Genomic DNA, 15,356 nt, shown 5'->3' on the forward strand with positions numbered 1-15,356 from the left:
GTTTTGAATTTGAATTTTCAACATGTAATCGATTACCATATGTTTGTAATCGATTACCAGCAACGAAACTTTGGAAATTCAAATTCAAAAGTCATAACCTTTCAAATTATAGCTGTGTAATCGATTACACAAACATTGTAATCGATTACCAGTGGAGAGTTTTCAGAAAATATGCCAACAGTCACATCTTTTCATTGGATTTGTGAATGACCATCAAAGGCCTATAAATAGGTGACTTGGGCATGAATTAGATAGAGAGTTTTGCTTGGCAAAAATGTCTTATCCTCTCAAAAGACAATGAGAGAGATTCCAAAAGAACTTCATTGTCAAATGCTCTCTTAAAAGAAATCCTTGGCCAAACACTTGCAAAATCTATAAGGATTCTTACATGATCTTCATTGTAATATTCTTCTCTTGAAGAGAGAATTCTTCTTCCATTCTTCTTATTCAATGAGATTGGCTAAGAGACTGTGAGTCTCTTGTTGTAAAGCATCTGAACACAAGGGATGGGTTGTCCCTGTGTGGTTCAGACTTTGTAAAGGATTTTACAAAGATAATGGAAATCTCAAGTGGGTAGCTTGATTACTAGACGTAGGCACGAGAAGTGGCCAAACCAGTATAAAATTGTGTTTGCATTCTCTCTTCCCTTATCTTATTTATTTTGTTGCAAACAATTGTGTCTTGCATGTTTAAAGAACATTATTAAATTGATTGTTGCTTCTTCTGCATTCTGAGCCTATCTCTTTTAGAAGGGGGTTAAAAGTTTGTTAGTGGAAAATTAATTCACCCCTTTGTAAGTTATCGAGGCCACAAGGTCCAACAGCATGAAGTCTCCAGCACCCCGGAATATCCCTGCTTGGCCACTGTCGACTATGTTGGAGGGAAAGATAAAGGTAGATTGGAACTCAGTGTGGAGGATAAAAAAATCTCTTTTGACCTCTTTGAAGCCATGAAACACTCATATATAGGTGATGCCTGTTTCGAGGAAGAAGAGGTAGAGCAGGAAATAACATTATCAACTTCAACCATGGTACTACCGTCTCCTTTGGAAAAAGAACCAGGTTATGGGATAGATGGCTTAGTTTGTGATGAAGAGCTTGATGATCCAAAAGACAGTTGTGTTGATCATGTGGTTTTCGAAGAATTGGAAAAAATGAGACTAACAGAAAAGCCCAAAGCATAATTAAAGACCCTTCTGGCACATTTAAAGTATGTATTCTTAGAAGATGATGAGACTAAACCTGTTATAATTAGCAACGCTTTGAAGAAAGAAGAAGAGGATCAATTGGTGCAGATTTTAAAACGTCATAAAGCAGCTATTGGTTGGCACATTTTTTATCTAAAAGGGATCAGTCCATCATACTGTATGCACAAAATCAATTTGGAAGCCAATTATAAGCCTGTGTGACAGCCTTAAAGAAGATTCAATCCTATAATGAAGGAAGAAGTAAGAAAGGGATCAAATGCTTGAGAGACTTGCAGGGCAATCTTTCTACTATTTTTTGGATGGATACTCGGGTTACAACCAGATTGTAGTAGATCCCCAGGACCAAGAAAAGACAGCTTTCACATGTCCCTTCAGTGTTTTTGCTTATCATCGTATGCCATTCGGTTTATGTAATGCCCCCACTACGTTCCAAAGATGTATGATGGCTATTTTTGCTAACATGGTAGAGAAATGTATTGAAGTCTTTATGGATGATTTTTCAGTCTTTGGTGCATCTTTTGGAAATTGCTTAGCAAATTTAGAGAAAGTGTTACAACACTGTGAAGAATCCAATCTAGTGCTTAACTGGGAAAAATGTCACTTTATGGTTCAAGAAGGCATTGTGCTGGGACACAAGATCTCTAAGAAAGGAATTGAGGTGGATAAAGCTAAATTAGATGTTATTGATAAACTTCCACCTCCAGTTAATGTGAAAGGTATACGCATTTTTTTGGGTCATGCAGGATTTTATCAGCGATTCATTAAAGGCTTCTCAAAAATTGCTAAACCCCCAAGCAATCTGTTGAACAAGGAGACTGTGTTTGTATTTAATGAAGAATTTCTAGAAGCCTTTAACACTCTCAAAGCTAAATTGGTTTATGCTCTTATGATTACATCACCAGACTGGGGACAAGAGTTTGAATTAATGTGTGATGCAAGTGATTATGCAGTAGGTGCTTTGCTGGGGCAGTGGAAAGGCAGAATATTCCACACCATCTATTATGCTAGCAAAGTTTTGAATGATGCTCAGATTAACTATGCCACGATTGAAAAAGAATTATTGGCAATTGTGTTTGCACTTGAGAAATTTCGGTCTTATCTGGTAGGATCAAAGATAGTGATTTACATTGATCACGCAGCAATTAAATATTTGTTACGCAAAGCTGATTCCAAGCCACAATTGATCAGATGGATATTGCTGCTTCAAGAATTTGATTTAGTTATCAAGGACAAGAAAGGTTCTGAAAATGTGGTAGCAGATCACCTATCCAGATTGGTGAATGATGATGTCACTTCAAAGGAGGCTGAAATAAGAGATAAATTTCCTGATGAATCTTTGTTTCTGATTTTAGGGAGACCTTGGTTTGCTGACATGGCTAATTTTAAGGCAGCCGGTGCCATACCTAAAGATCTCAATTGGCAGTAGAGAAAGAGATTCTTCTATGATGCTCAACATTATGTTTGGGATGATCCACACTTGTTCAAAGTAGGTGCAGATAATCTCCTTCGGAGATGTGTGACAAGTGAGGAGGCCAAGGGCATATTGTGCCATTGTCACAATTCACCATGTGGTAGGTATTATGGCAGAGACAAAACAGCAACCAAGGTCTTACAACCAGGATTTTTTTGGCCAACACTCTTTAAATACGCCCATCATCATGTCTTAAAGTGTGACCAATGTCAGAGAATGGGGGGAATTTCCCGAAGAAATGAAATACCTCTGCAAAACATTATGGAAGTTGAAGTTTTCGATTGTTGGGGTATTGATTTCATGGGTCCATTTCTTCATCCACAGGGAATGAATATATTCTGGTAGCTGTTGATTACGTGTCTAAATGGGTGGAAGCTATGGCCACTGCAAGGAATGATGCTAAGACTGTGGTGAAATTTATCAAGAAGAACATTTTTTCTCGATTTGGGGTACCTCAAATCTTGATCAGTGATGGTGGTTCGCACTTCTGTAATACTCAACTTCAAAAGGTATTAGGTCAATACCATGTGAATCATAGAGTAGCGTCCCCTTACCATCCACAAACTAATGGGCAAGTCGAAGTATCTAACAGAGATTTAAAGAAAATACTAGAAAAAATAGTGGCATCAACCAGAAAAGATTGGTCAGCCAAACTGGAAGATGCATTGTGGGCTTACAGAACTCCAACTGGTTTGTCTCCTTTTCAACTAGTGAATGAAAAATCATGTCATTTACCAGTTGAGATGGAACACAAGGTATATTGGGCTCTGAAATTTCTGAACTTTGATGAGAAGGCATCCAGGGAGCACAGAAAGATCTAATTGTTGGAGCTAGAAGAAATGCGATTAAGAGCTTATGAATCCTCATGACTTTACAAAGAGAAAGCCAAGACATATCATGATAAGAAATTGTTGAAGAGAGAATTCAAATCGAGACAAGAGGTACTACTTTTTAATTCAAGATTGAAATTATTTCCTGGTAAGCTGAAGTCCAAATGGTCTGGACCCTTTGTTATCAAGAAAGTTCGATCTTATGGTGCAGTAGAGCTATATGACCCACAATCTCAAACTCCTGACAGAACATGGGTTGTAAATGGTCAAAGGTTAAAACTGTTCCATGGTGAAGAATTTAAAAGGACACATAACCTTGATCACCCATTGAGGTAAAAGCGTCAAGCTAATGACGTTAAAGAAGCGCTTCCTGGGAGGCAACCCAGTTTTAATTTCTGTTATCTTTGTTTTGCATGCTTTATATCATGTGGAACTTGCTTTATAATTTGTACAATGGAGTATATCAGCTTATCCTTGAATGTTAGATATAAGGATTTCAATTTCTTGAAAAAAGGACTGAAAAAATAACTTAGAAAATATTTTCTGAAAAAGAGTCCTTTTGCTAAGTGCAAGCCTCGCGCTAAGCTCATATTTGTTCATGCGCTAAGCCACGAGTCTCAAGCCCTTAGCGCCCAACTCTTATATCTGAGGCTGATTTGATCTGCTAAGCTGGCCAAGGCTGAGCTAAGCCAACTTCAATTCGATCTGAATTCGGCTAAGCTGCAACCTAATCACTAAGTCCATCATACACTTTGGCTAAGCGCGAGTCGTTGCCACCAAGCTCTTTTCTTTGCGGCTAGAATTGGGGTTCAATAAGCTAAGCGCCAATCATGGTGGCTAAGCTGAAATCCTTGCGGCAATGGGAACGCATAGTGAAAGCCTTACCGCTAAGCGACAACTTATCCTTGGCTAAGCACGACCCATTATTGCCAAGCTAATTTCCTTACGGCCAGAACAGAGGTTCATTGAGCTAATCGCCATTCATGGTAGCTAAACTCAAATGCTTGTGGCAGTCTTAGTGCTGAGCGATTCTAGTGTCCGCTCAGCGCCCACTCCTTTGCACTCAGAATGCATGATTTTAGCTAAGCGGGCCTAGAGCCCAGCTTAGCGAGAGTTGCAGGTTTTCTGATCTGCATATCTCGCCAAGCGGTCCGATCCATGCGCTAAGCCTAACTCTAACTATAAAAAAAAAAGAGACAGAAGCTTAGCGCAAGGGTTCGCTAAGCGGCAGGCCTTGAATAACCAAACGTCTCTCGAGTTCACTTAGCGCAACATTTTGCCAAGCGAGAGAGTCGATAATAGCATAGTGAAGTGTAACATCAGTACACTCACACGTGCCCAAGCATTTTCACGCTAAGCGAGTTCATCAATATTCATTGAATATTTGCATTTTCGAAAGAACTCGTTGAGCACGCTTATTGTGCTAAGCGAGTTTATCTTTTGAGGATGAATATTCATCCTCTTGATAAAGTACCTGCGGCTAAGCGAGGATGAATCACTATGCCCATGTAACTTAGCCAATATTTGTGTTGATAACCGCACACTAAGTCGAGCTTCCATAGGCCAAGCGTAATTCGTTGTGGCATTTTCTGAGCTGAACAACCCTGTTCGCTAAGCTCCCATACTTAGTGAAATTTTTATTCTGTATATTGCTGTTAAGCGCAGCTTATGAGGAGCTAAGCGCATATCCTTGCGCTAAGCGGTAGTATATTTTGTGAAGGTCCGCTAAGTGAATCCTATCTCGCTAAGCGGCCGTTATCTTTCTTTCAACTTGACTTTTGCAGTTGTTTGGATCCCTTTCTTGTAGATGACATCAAGCAAAAGGGCAAGAACAGATGACATCCCTTCATCATCCAACCTAGCTCATCCAACAACAGCCATGGAACCAGATGTCCAGCACTCACATACTGTAATCCCTATGCTGCAAAGTTTATTTAGGGGGCAGTTGATGATCATGTATAACCCACAAGAGTTGGCTCACAATAGGCCAATCATATCTATGGAGCATTTTCTTGAAAAAGTGGCCTGGCCTGAAGCTCAGCTTCCATTGGAGAAATCCCATGAGCTTGTTCCTCCTGAGCCCACACCAACAAGGACTAAGCCAATTCCAGCTGAACCACAACCTCCAGTAGTGGATCCACCTCTTTCTCCTGAGCTCGAAATATTGTCTCCTCCACCAGCTCCAGCTCCACCTCTGATAATCGTCTCTGATGAATCATCTGATGAAGCTGCTACCCCTCCTGATTCACCATCTTGCAACATAGATGATGGTGCTGACTTTTCTGATTGGATGAACTGCTGACTGATTTCCCAGTTTAGACACTGTTGACATTGTTGATCCTTGATGATACTTTTTGCTTTTTGGTTTATTATTATTATAATTATGGTTTTCGTATAGTATTTCCTTTATGTTTACATACACTGCTAGTTTTATTTATGGGTAGTTAGTTTGCTCATCCTAAAGCATTTTGAACAGTTTGACCTGTTTTTTATAACATGGCAGTAAAAAACTTTTATCTTTTTGTGAAAATGGTGTTGGATCAAGTGGTCTCAGGATAATTAAGAGGGGGGGTTGAATTAATTATTCCTAAACCTTTACAAATTAAAAATTTACTCTTCTAAGGCTTTTACTATGTTGTTAAGTAAATGAAGAACAAAAAAGAAACTTAACCAAAAGTAAAAGCGGGAATTAAAATGCACATCGGAAATTAAAAGAGTAGGGAAGAAGGAGAAAAACACACAAGAGTTTTTATACTGGTTCGGCAACAACCTGTGCCTACATCCAATCCCCAAGCGACCTACGGTCCTTGAGATTTCTTTTCAACCTTGTAAAAATCTTTTTACAAGCAAAGATCCACAAGGGATGTACCCTCCCTTGTTCTCTTTGAACAACCTAGTGGATGTACCCTCCACTAGAACTGATCCACAAGAGATGTACCCTCTCTTGTTCTCAGTCAACAACCCAAGTAGATGTACCCTCTACTAGTACCACAAAGGATGTACCCTCCAATGTGTTAAGACAAAGTTCTCAGGCGGTTAAACCTTTGAAGCTTTGTGAATGGGGATACAAAAGAATTCTCAACCAGTTAGTCCTTTGAAATCTTTTGTATATGGGAAAGGGAAGAATCAAAAGAATTCTCAGACTGTGTCGTTTTGAATTCTTTGACAAGGGAGAAGGGAGACACAAAAGAATTCAGGCGGTTAGTCCTTCGTTCTTTAGGAAAAGGGAGAAGAGAGACACAAAAAGAATTCAGGCAGTTAGTCCTTGGCGAATTCTTTTTGGCAAAGGGAGAAGGGAATGAAAAAGATGAATAGCACAAGTTTTGTTTTCAAGGTTTGGAAAACCAAAAAACTTAAGAGAGACTTTGCAAAGGAAGAAGAAGAATGAGTTCAAAGAGATTCAGAAATCAATTGGGAAAAGTTTTAAAGGATGTTCAAGATATAGAAATGCAAATCAAAGTCTTCCTTTTATAGACTCTTCATGTCTGGTCAAGAGAACCATTGGAAGAGTTATAACCTTTAGAAAAACTTAAAAACTATTTGGAAAAGTTATAACTTTTAGAAAAACTTGAAAACTATTGGAAGAGTTACATCTTTTGATTTTGTTCAAAAACTATCACTGGTAATCGATTACCAAATCAGTGTAATCGATTACACAAAGCTTTTTTGTGAAAGGATGTGACTCTTCACAATTAAATTTGAATTTCAACGTTCAAACACACTGGTAATCGATTACCAAATACTTGTAATCGATTACAGCATTTTGAAATTAATTGGAACGTTGTAAATTCAGTTTGAAAGTTTTTTGAAAACCATTTTGCTACTGGTAATAGATTACAATAATCTGGTAATCGATTACCAGAGAGTAAAAACTCTTTGGTAAAAGGTTTTGAGAAAAATTCATGTGCTACTCAGTTTTTGAAAAAACTTTTTAATACTTATCTTGATTGAGTCTTCTCTTGATTCTTGAATCTTGAGTCTTGAATCTTGAAACTTGATTCTTGATTCTTGATTCTTGAATTCAACTTTCCTCTTGATCCTTGAAGTGTACTTGATTCAATCTTGAACTCATTCTTTGATTCATGAGATCATCATCTTTGTTATCATGAAGTATTCTTGACTTTTGAGCTTTTTGTCATCATCTTTGTTATCATCAAAACTCTTTGAATCAATCTTGATTCATCATGAAGCTTGCTTCTACAAATGGTTGTATGCTTTCACTTTTGAATTGAATGCATGATTATGATGGAGTTTGTGTTTCTTTTCATGAGTTTGAGCAAGTGTGTATGTTAGACAAAGAAAGAACATGAATGTGAACTTGCAATTAGAATTGTTAGTCAGCAGATAGATTGATTGAGAAAGAAAAGCTTAAACCAAAATCGGTGAGAGTGTGATCTTAAACTGTGAGTGAACGACTAGCTGTGAGTAATGATCTTTGCATTAATCTCTGAATTTTAGAATGAAATGTATAAATGAGGATATGATGAAGGCCATGATTGTGCATATACAAGCCTTTTGACCAAAAAGCTTACCTTGAACGATAATTATATCCTTTACACCCTTTTTGAGCTGATGATATTGTCAAAGATTTGAACCCTGAACTTAAATAATTATCCCTAGATAGTTTGTTTAGATTCTAGGAGAGCAAATGGTTCAAGGCAAATTTACCCCAAATTTGGGGGAGAGGAACTAATTGGGACGCAAAGAAAGAGATAAAGCATCAGCACACACAACACATAAGTTGTGCGTTCAAAAAAAAAAGGAAAAGTGTGTTGATGTAACAAGGTCAAAAGCAAATGAAAGTGAAAAGCTATTGAGCAAGCTAAGCACATGAAAAATATCACTTGCATAAGTCTAGGATTTATGCTCTCTTAGAATCTAAGCCTTTGAATCCTAGAAAAACCAATGAATTTTTGTAGCCAAGCCTCACTACAAGCCTGGGAAAGTCCTTTTGATTCTATTTATACATTTCTGACTTTATGGCATGAGATAAAGTGTAAAGATTGGACCTCTTGCTAGTTGTTATTAATGAATAGCTTAAACACTTGTGAGTGGTTGTGAGATATTAGAGGTGAAGGAGACATCCTCACCACTTGTATTTTTGCAATCTTTCATCTTGTTCTTCTCTTTGTTGTAAAGGAGACATCCTCACCACTGGTTATGGAAGGCTAAAATCCTCTGTTGGATCTTCCCTGTAGGTACTTGATGTAAATATCTTTTTATCTATTTAATGATGTTTTGTGTGTTCTCTGTGCTATCTACTTTTTATTCTAGTATGCCTTTACCTTGATCACGTAGATGCATGCTTTGTTAGGGTCATTCAACAGTGGAAACTGGTTAGATTCTGATGACCTTGATAGGACAGGGCTAAGTTGTCGTACTATCACGAGGAATCAGGGTGTGATGATTTAGTTGTAGTATGTTTGTCTTAATGTGATCCTGGTTGAGTTTAGTCTAACAAGAGGAATCTGAGGACGATGCTTGATCAGGATTAGGCTAAACTATCATGAGGAATTGGGGTTTAGCATCTCAGGAGACACCATAGGAACACATGAGCATTGTTAGATAGAAAATATCCTTTTAGCATCAGACACCTATTAGGAAGACCAACGCGTTTTCTACTTGTTTTTACACATCTTTTCTCTCGCGTGATTTTCCTTTTTGGATAGATATTTCACATACATGTTCATATTTACACTTAGATTTTCACATCAGACACCTATTCACTGAAATAACTTACGAAGTAACACAAGTTCCCCGAGAGTTCGATACTCGGTTCTTACCGTTTTATACTACTTGTGTGATCCGGTGCACTTGCCGGAACCACGAACACAGTCAGAACACGGGTTCCTTTCCCCCTCTCCTTCTTTCTGTTTGCCCCATGCTCTTTACTTGTCAATGCGAGACAATTAAATTTGCCAATTCCCAGACCCACTTCGATTCTTTCGCCGGTGACCACTAAATCAACGAAGCTTGAAGGCATGTAATTCATAATCAATATAAAGAAAACTTTCAAGGGTGACCAGAGTTACAACCTTACTATCAAAATGAAGCAGAAAGAGGTTCCAATCTGGATAAATTGTTGACGCAATTCATGGAAACAACTAAATCAACTCAATGAGCACTCCAAAGTGTAGAAATCCAGGTTGGTGAGCTGGCAGAAGCAGTGACTCAATTTATGTCCAGATGAGAAAAATACTTTGTAGAGGTTGAAGCTCAGGAGAAAAGCCCTGAAAAAGAGCATGAGTCAAGAGAAAAAGATGAGGAACAAGCACAACAACAATGAGAGAAGTACTCAACAGTAGAAAACCAACAAGAAAATATTCTCCAAATCAATAACCTTCTTCATCAACTGATTATCAAGAAAGGAAGGCAAGGAGAGCATGAGGAAACCTTAAGTGCCATTCTTTCTTTAATCACTAACACCTTTCCTGAAATGATTTGGATTGTACTTCCATTCTACATGAAGTTCATGGAATTTCTTGCTAAAAGGCGAAACTGCAAGGAAGATGTGTTCTATGTCACGTACATGCCACCTTGAAGGTATTAAGCTATGCGTCAAGCTAATGACGTTAAAGAAGCGCTTCCTGGGAGACAACCCAATTTTAATTTCTGTTATCTCTATTTTTTCATGCATTATATCATGTGGAACTTGCTTTATAATTTGTACATAGGAGTATATCATTCTATCTTTGAATGTTAAGATATAAGGGTTTCAATTTACTAGGGAAGGGACTGAAAAATAACTTCGAAAACATTTTCTAAAAAATCAGTCATTCACTAAGCGCAAGCCTCGCGCTAAGCTCATATTTGTTCATGAGCTAAGCCGCGAGTCTCAAGCGCTTAGCACCCAACCCTTGCATCTGAGGCTGATTTAGCCCGCTAAGCTGGCCAAGGATGAGCTAAGCCAACTTCAATCCGATCTGAATTCGGCTAAGCTTCAGCCGGATCACTAAGCGACAACTTATCCTTGGCTAAGCGCTAGGCATTGCCGCCAAGCTCAATTCTATACGAACATAACTCAGGTTCATGAAGCTAAGCACCAGTCATGGCAGCTAAGCTGAATTCCTTGTGGCAATGTGAGCACTAAGCGAGTCCTTATCATCTAAGTGCATGCTCCTCTGTACTTAAGATGCATCATTTTAGCTAAGCCGGCCCAGATCCCGGCTTAGCGAGAGTTACAGCTTTTCTGATCTACAAACCTCGCTAAGCGGACTTGTCCTCGCACTAAGCCAAGCCTATGTTAAAAAAAAACTGATTTTGAATTTGAAACGTCGGCTAAGCGCGCGGGTCTGCTAAGCGAGCCTAGTTGAGAAACCAAATGTCTCTACTGCATTTTCTGGAAAACGTGATGAACTCGCTAATCGAGCATGCAGCGCTAAACGAGATCATCAGTACTCATTGTATATAGGTGTTCTCTGAAGAACTAGCTAAGCGCGCTTACCTCCCTAAGCAAGTTCATCCTTTGAGGATGAATACTCATCCTCTTGCTAAACTACCTGTGGCTAAGCGAGGCTGAATCGCTAAGCCCAGGTAACTTAGACAATTTTTTTGTTGATAGTCGCGCGCTAAGCCGAGCTTTCTTGGGTCAAGCGTGATTTTTTGTGGCATCTGTTGAGCTAACCGAGCTTCGCTCGCTAAGCTCCCAATACTTAGTGAAATTTTTTAAGAGTTGGTGCCGCTAAGCGCAGCCTTTAAGGAGCTTAGCGCATACCCTTGTGGCTGATGATCAGCTCAGCGGGCACTGTCCAACTAAGCCAATTCTGCAAAAGCTGAATTTCTGCAACTTCCGCTAAGCGGCTCCACATGTTGTTAAGCGGTATTTATTTTTTTCTTTTGCAAAGGCCAGCTAAGCGGACCATGTCTCGCTAAGCGGCCAGTGTCTTTTTTAGTTTTATTTTTCAGTTTTGATTTTTAATAAATTGAGTCCTGATCAACTGTTTGATTCCTTTGTATGTAGATGGTTTCTAGAAAGAGAAAGAGTATTGGTTCAAGGCCCATAGCTCAGTATGATACAAGGAGGTTCCACTCCTTTGAGGCCTGGACCCGATACACAGATAATGTTCTAGGAAGACATATACTGCCTAAGAGGAAGGTAGAAATATACCATACTGAGCTGGATGAGTTTAAGGCTGAATTGGAAAGGCGTAACTTCCATAAACTCCTCACCAATTTAGTTGATAACAACATAGATCTAGCTTTGGTGAAGGAGTTTTATGCCAACCTTTATAGCTCCGAAGGGCCTTCACCAAAGAAAGTCAGGGTCAAGGCCACTTGGTGAAGATTGATGTAGACAGCCTCGATACCTATTTGGAGACACCTGTGGTACTAGTGGAGGGTGAAACCTTACTCTTGCTCAGGTGTGGAGTGTTCTCTCATACTCCAATCTGGCTCCTACTTCCGACACCTTAGACCTGACAGTAGATCGAGCTAGGATGATCTTTGGCCTTGATGTAAGCTCCATTGGAGCTTGTAGGCCTAGGATCTTCTTCATTAATGGATTCCTTTGCTTCTTGGAAGATGAATGGCAGCGGAATGGAGAAGGAAGAGAGAGAGGAGACACCACTTCAAGGAGAAGATGAGTCTAGAAGAAGCTCACCACCATAGGAGGCCATGGATAAGAGCTTGGAGGAAGAAGGAGATGAATGAAGGGAGAGGGAGAGAAGAGCACGAAATTTTGTGCTCTAAGAGAGTTCTGAAATCTGAAGTTTAATTTTCAAATCATCAAAGTTGAAAAAATGCACACACATGACCTCTATTTATAGCCTAAGTGTCACACAAAATTGGAGGGAAATTGAATTTTAATTCAAATTTCACTTGAATTTGAAATTGAATTTGTGGAGCCAAAATTTCACTAATTATGATTAGTGAATTTTAGTTATGGTTCAGCCCCCACTAATCCAAGATCAATTCCAAGATTCTCCACTAAGTGTGCTTAGGTGTCATGAGGCATGTAAAGCATGAAGGACATACACAAAATGTGACTATATGATGTGGCAATGGGGTGTAGTAAGCAAATGCTCACCTCCCCCTCTAAAATTTAATATGATTGGGCTTCTACCAGTTCAATTAAATTTATTTCCAACCACACACATCAAATATTCACTTAGTGCATGTGAAATTACAAAACTACGCCTAATACAAAAACTAGTCTAGGTGCCCTAAAATACAAGGGCTGAAAAATCCTATATTTCTAGGGTACCCTACCTACATTATGGAGCCCTAAATACAAGGACCAAATATAATGACATCCTAGTCTAATATGTACAAAGATAATTGGACCCAACCTTGGCCCATGGGTTCAGAAATCTACCTTGAGGTTCATGAGAACCCTAGGGCCTTCTTCAGCAGCTCTAGCCCAATCCTCTTGGAGTCTCTTGCTCATGGTTCTAGTGATTGGTCCCTTCCTAGGGAGGATTGCATCAGGCCTAGTCTCTCAAATGGACATGAATGTAGGAGCTCTCATCTCTGGTCAGATTACATTTATGGCCTAGTCTAACTCTTCTAGACTTGGGTTCCCTGCTCTTATCACTGCTTTATGTCAGTCCAAAGGGGTTGCTTCTGACAGCCCAGTCTTCGAACGCCTGAGCCCGGTCATTAAATTGGCCTATATCAGGATAAACTATTGGAACCCTGATGATTTGGCAGTTACTATCAGAGGGGCCAGGAGAGCGAGGACAAGGCTAGCTGAGGCCCCTTCCACATCTACAGCTCCTCCTCCAGCACGTACCCTAACAGCTCCCTCTGCCCCAGCTTCTGTAGATTTTCAACGTCCTGAAGCCATGCTTCAAAGCATCCATCAGGGGCAGATTATCTTATTACAAAGTTTACAGATGGTGGCACCTCCAGACTCTATTCCTTCAGTAGAGCAGTTTAATGAGTGGGTAGCCTGGCCCGGAACTCAGTCTTCTCTTCACAGGGAAGATGAAGGTCCCACAGCCCAGGTACCACAACAGATGGAGGATTAGTCATCCGAGACTACCACTCCAGAGCCCTTGGTCAGAAGGAAGAAACCAGATCAAACACAAGAAGCTGCAGCCACTTCTGAGAAATCTCTTGAGGCCACTTCTGAGCCTTTAGAACCAGTGGCAGATACAGCTTCACTTCAGCAGGCAGCAGACCCTTCCACTCTTGAGGATCAGACTACACCAGTCCTGTCTCCGAACACCTCTCCTACAGCTACCCCTGTGCATCGCTTAACAGATGAGGAGGATGTTCAGACACAGGAAACTCAGGACCGATGACAGGATTTTTAAATTCCTAATGATATTTTTTGTGCCATTTAGATTATTATTATTTTAATTGTGGTTTTAGTACAGAATTTCTTTTATATTTATATTGATCGAGGCCGTACCCGAATCAAATAAACATTAAAATGCAGTAACTAGGAAGTGATCCTAGGTCGTTTCCCAACGAGCAATGATAAACCAATTGTTCATAATATACTAGCAGTAACAGTAACAGTAACAATGGGGGGATTGTTTGTTGTGTGAATTAAAGAACAAGCGAACTAAAATACGAAATTAATAATAGTAAAAATGTGTTGTTTCCTCTTATTCAGAAGCCATTCTCTTGTCCTAGGTTATGAAGAATTCGTCCCCAACAGTTAACCACTTAATCCAACCCTATTTTAATTTACTAAGCGAAAATCAATTTAGGGCTGTCAATATGTGATTAAGCAACACATACACCAATTAACCCCTTGTTCATTAAGCACGAACGCAATTTAAGCACAGAGGCAATTAATCGAACACAAAGCATCCACAGATTAACAGAACGCATGTGGGTTAATTGGTGAAGGGAAAACTGCCAAGAAGCTACATTATAAACAAAACCTCGAAGAGAGTTAAGCTTCATCCTCAGAAGGAAACAACACCAGAAATTTAGCCTTCCATAATTTCAACCAAAAGCAGAACATGCAATTGAAGCTAAAGGCAGAAACGTAAATGAAACTGAAAATGGAAACGAGAATGAAACTAAAGCAGAAATGTAAATGAAACTAAAGGCAGAAGAAGAAATAAAAATGAAATTGCAATTAGAAGCAAAGAATGGAAAAGTGCATTACGTGAACAGTAACAATAAGCTCAAAAACGTAAAACCCTAAACCCTATGCTCTGAATAATGGCTTAACAAAATAGCCTTTACACGAATCCCAAGGCTAATATTTATATGGGTCACGCAGAGTCACTGGGCCCTATTACATTATTCTGGCCCAAAACGAAATAAACACTGAACAACGTAAAATAAAATTGTAATCTCCTAATTAAAAATTAACTAAGGTAAAAATTGCTTTATTTGCCCTCTTTAAGTCCTCGACCAAAATCCGGATTAAGCCCAATGCTTCATTAATTCCTGAAATTAGATTGAAAACATCAAATTAGCTGAATGAGCCCAAGTAATAAAACTGCCTAATTAATTTGACATTTAAGACTAGCCAGTAATTAAAATGGTGCAAAAAGGGTTAAGAGATAGGAGAAAATAATGGCACATCATATATACACTGCTAGTTTTGTTTATGGGTAGTTTATTTGCTCATCCTGAAGCATTTTAAACAATTTAACTTAGTTTTTGATGACATGGCAGTAAAACACTTTTATCTTTTTGTGAAAAATAGGTGTATGTCTTTATTTTTGAATTGAGTGCATGATTTTGATGGAATTTGTGTTTCTTTTCATGAGTTTGAGCAAGTGTGTATGTTAGACAAAGAAAGAACAAGAATGTGAACTTGCATTTAGAATTGTTAGTCAGTAGACAGATTGATTGTGAAAGAAAAGCTTGAACCAAAACCGGTGAGAGTGTGACCTTACTCTGTGAGTGAACGACTAGCTATGAGTAATAATCTTTGACC

General features: G+C 39.0%; 1 protein-coding gene across 1 annotated transcript; it reads left to right on the top strand.

Moving 5' to 3' along the window:
* The first annotated feature begins 3,055 nt into the window (after window positions 1–3,055).
* LOC114410724 lies at window positions 3,056–3,499 on the top strand. The gene has a single exon (XM_028374664.1). The coding sequence runs from the start codon at window positions 3,056–3,058 to the stop codon at window positions 3,497–3,499; it is 444 nt and encodes a 147-aa protein (XP_028230465.1).
* Window positions 3,500–15,356: the final 11,857 nt, after the last annotated feature.

This window comes from Glycine soja, chromosome 4 (assembly GCF_004193775.1).
Source record: "Glycine soja cultivar W05 chromosome 4, ASM419377v2, whole genome shotgun sequence".
NCBI classification, from domain to species: Eukaryota; Viridiplantae; Streptophyta; class Magnoliopsida; order Fabales; family Fabaceae; genus Glycine; species Glycine soja.